Source organism: Terrapene carolina, unplaced genomic scaffold, assembly GCF_002925995.2.
Source record: "Terrapene carolina triunguis isolate 2854851 unplaced genomic scaffold, T_m_triunguis-2.0 Scaffold15683, whole genome shotgun sequence".
Lineage (NCBI taxonomy): Eukaryota > Metazoa > Chordata > Testudines > Emydidae > Terrapene > Terrapene triunguis.
In genome coordinates, this window is record NW_020680034.1 from 1 (window position 1) to 1,612 (window position 1,612).

General features: G+C 44.2%; 1 protein-coding gene across 1 annotated transcript; it reads right to left on the reverse strand.

Annotated features, from left to right (window-relative positions):
- Positions 1 to 5: 5 nt before the first annotated feature.
- On the reverse strand, positions 6 to 1,298 carry LOC113408464 (protocadherin gamma-A10-like; the record flags this gene model as incomplete). Its single annotated transcript, XM_026661718.1, has 1 exon — positions 6 to 1,298. A coding segment is annotated over exon 1 (1,161 nt), but the record flags the coding sequence as incomplete, so codon positions are not given.
- Between the last annotated feature and the right edge of the window lie 314 nt (positions 1,299 to 1,612).

Consider the following 1,612-nt stretch of genomic DNA (forward strand, 5'->3'; position numbering starts at 1 on the left):
TTGGCTGGTATGGAGCACGTGACCTCACCATTCTGGCCGGAATCTCCGTCTTGCAAATTTAATATCGAGATTACTGTTCCAGAGGGAGAATCTTCAGAGACTGAGTTGAACAGGGAAGTGATTGCAATTTTCGGGGTATTATCATTGACATCAATAACCGTTATCAGAACTTTGCACCTGGCGGAGAGATCTCCAATATCCTTTGCCTCCACTTCCATTTCATATAATGCAGCTTCCTCGTAGTCCAGGTCACCTATCGTTGATATTTCTCCTGTCCTAGGGTGAAGCTGGAATATCTGAGACGCCTTTTCTGTAATTTTTCTAAATGAAAAGGTCACCTCAGAATTCTGTCCCTCATCCCGGTCAGTGGCGTGTATTGTAATTATCAAGGACCCTCGAGGCGCGTTTTCCAAAACACCCACTTTATAGACCGGCTGAGTAAAAAGCGGTGCATTGTCATTGGCATCCACAACCACAACACGGATCTGAGCAATGGCAGATCTGACTGGATCTCCCCCGTCAGCTGCTGTGAGAGTTAATTTATGGACAGTCTGCGTTTCCCGGTCCAGAGACTTTTCCAGCACTAGTTCCGCATATTTAACACTATCAGATCCAGTTTGCACATCCAGAGAAAAGTGTTTGTTATTGCTCAGTTGATAGCTCTGGATGGAATTAATTCCCACATCTGGATCCTGCGCCTCCTGCAGGGAAATCCGGGTCCCCACAGCTGTAATCTCACTAATTTTTAACTCTAGCTCATTCGCTTGGAAGGTGGGAGCATTGTCATTAATATCTGTGATTTCAACTTCAACTGCGAAAAGCTTCACTTTATCCTCAATAAGAACCTCAAAAATTAAGAGACACTTCTCGATACGGCCACAGATCTGCTCTCTGTCTATCCTTTCTGTGGTGATTAAATGGCCGCTCTTAAGATTCAAAGCAAAATACTGAGTCCTACCTGTGGAAACAATGCGGACTCCGTGGTGTGTTAGCTCCTTTATATCCAGTCCCAGATCCTTTGCGATATTCCCCACAATGGAGCCTTTCTGCATTTCCTCGGGAATCGAATAGCGAATTTGCCCAGAAACCGCCTCCCAAACGGTAGCCAACATAAAATAGAACTGGACTCTCTTTTTGCAGACTCGGAACCTTTGTGTATCCGCCATTTCTCTTCCGATGGGTATGGAACTCCGATTCCCGGGTCACGGCTGAGAGTATTTTCTCTTATCTTTAATCCTTTGTTTCCGCAGCCACTGATGTTTTAACCAAGACTGTTTTATATAAAATTCCTGCAGCCATGTTCCCTTTACAATCCCTCTGAGTGAGTGTAATCTCTCAGTGTTTTGCGCTGTGTAACTGCGGGGCTGGGCTGGCTGGATCTCTCATCGCGTTTCTCCACCTGATAGGTCAACAGCGGCGCTCAGAGTCTCAACCAATAACTGCAGGCAATGATTTACAAATCCGCCTTTTAATCTGTTAGTTTAAATCTCTAGCGCTATGTATACCGAGTGATGTTTATATTAGAAATAAACTCATATGCGTTTTCGATTACGTTGTTTTAATGCGGACAATTCCTTATCCATTTTACATAAAGATAACGGTGCTATTGAAA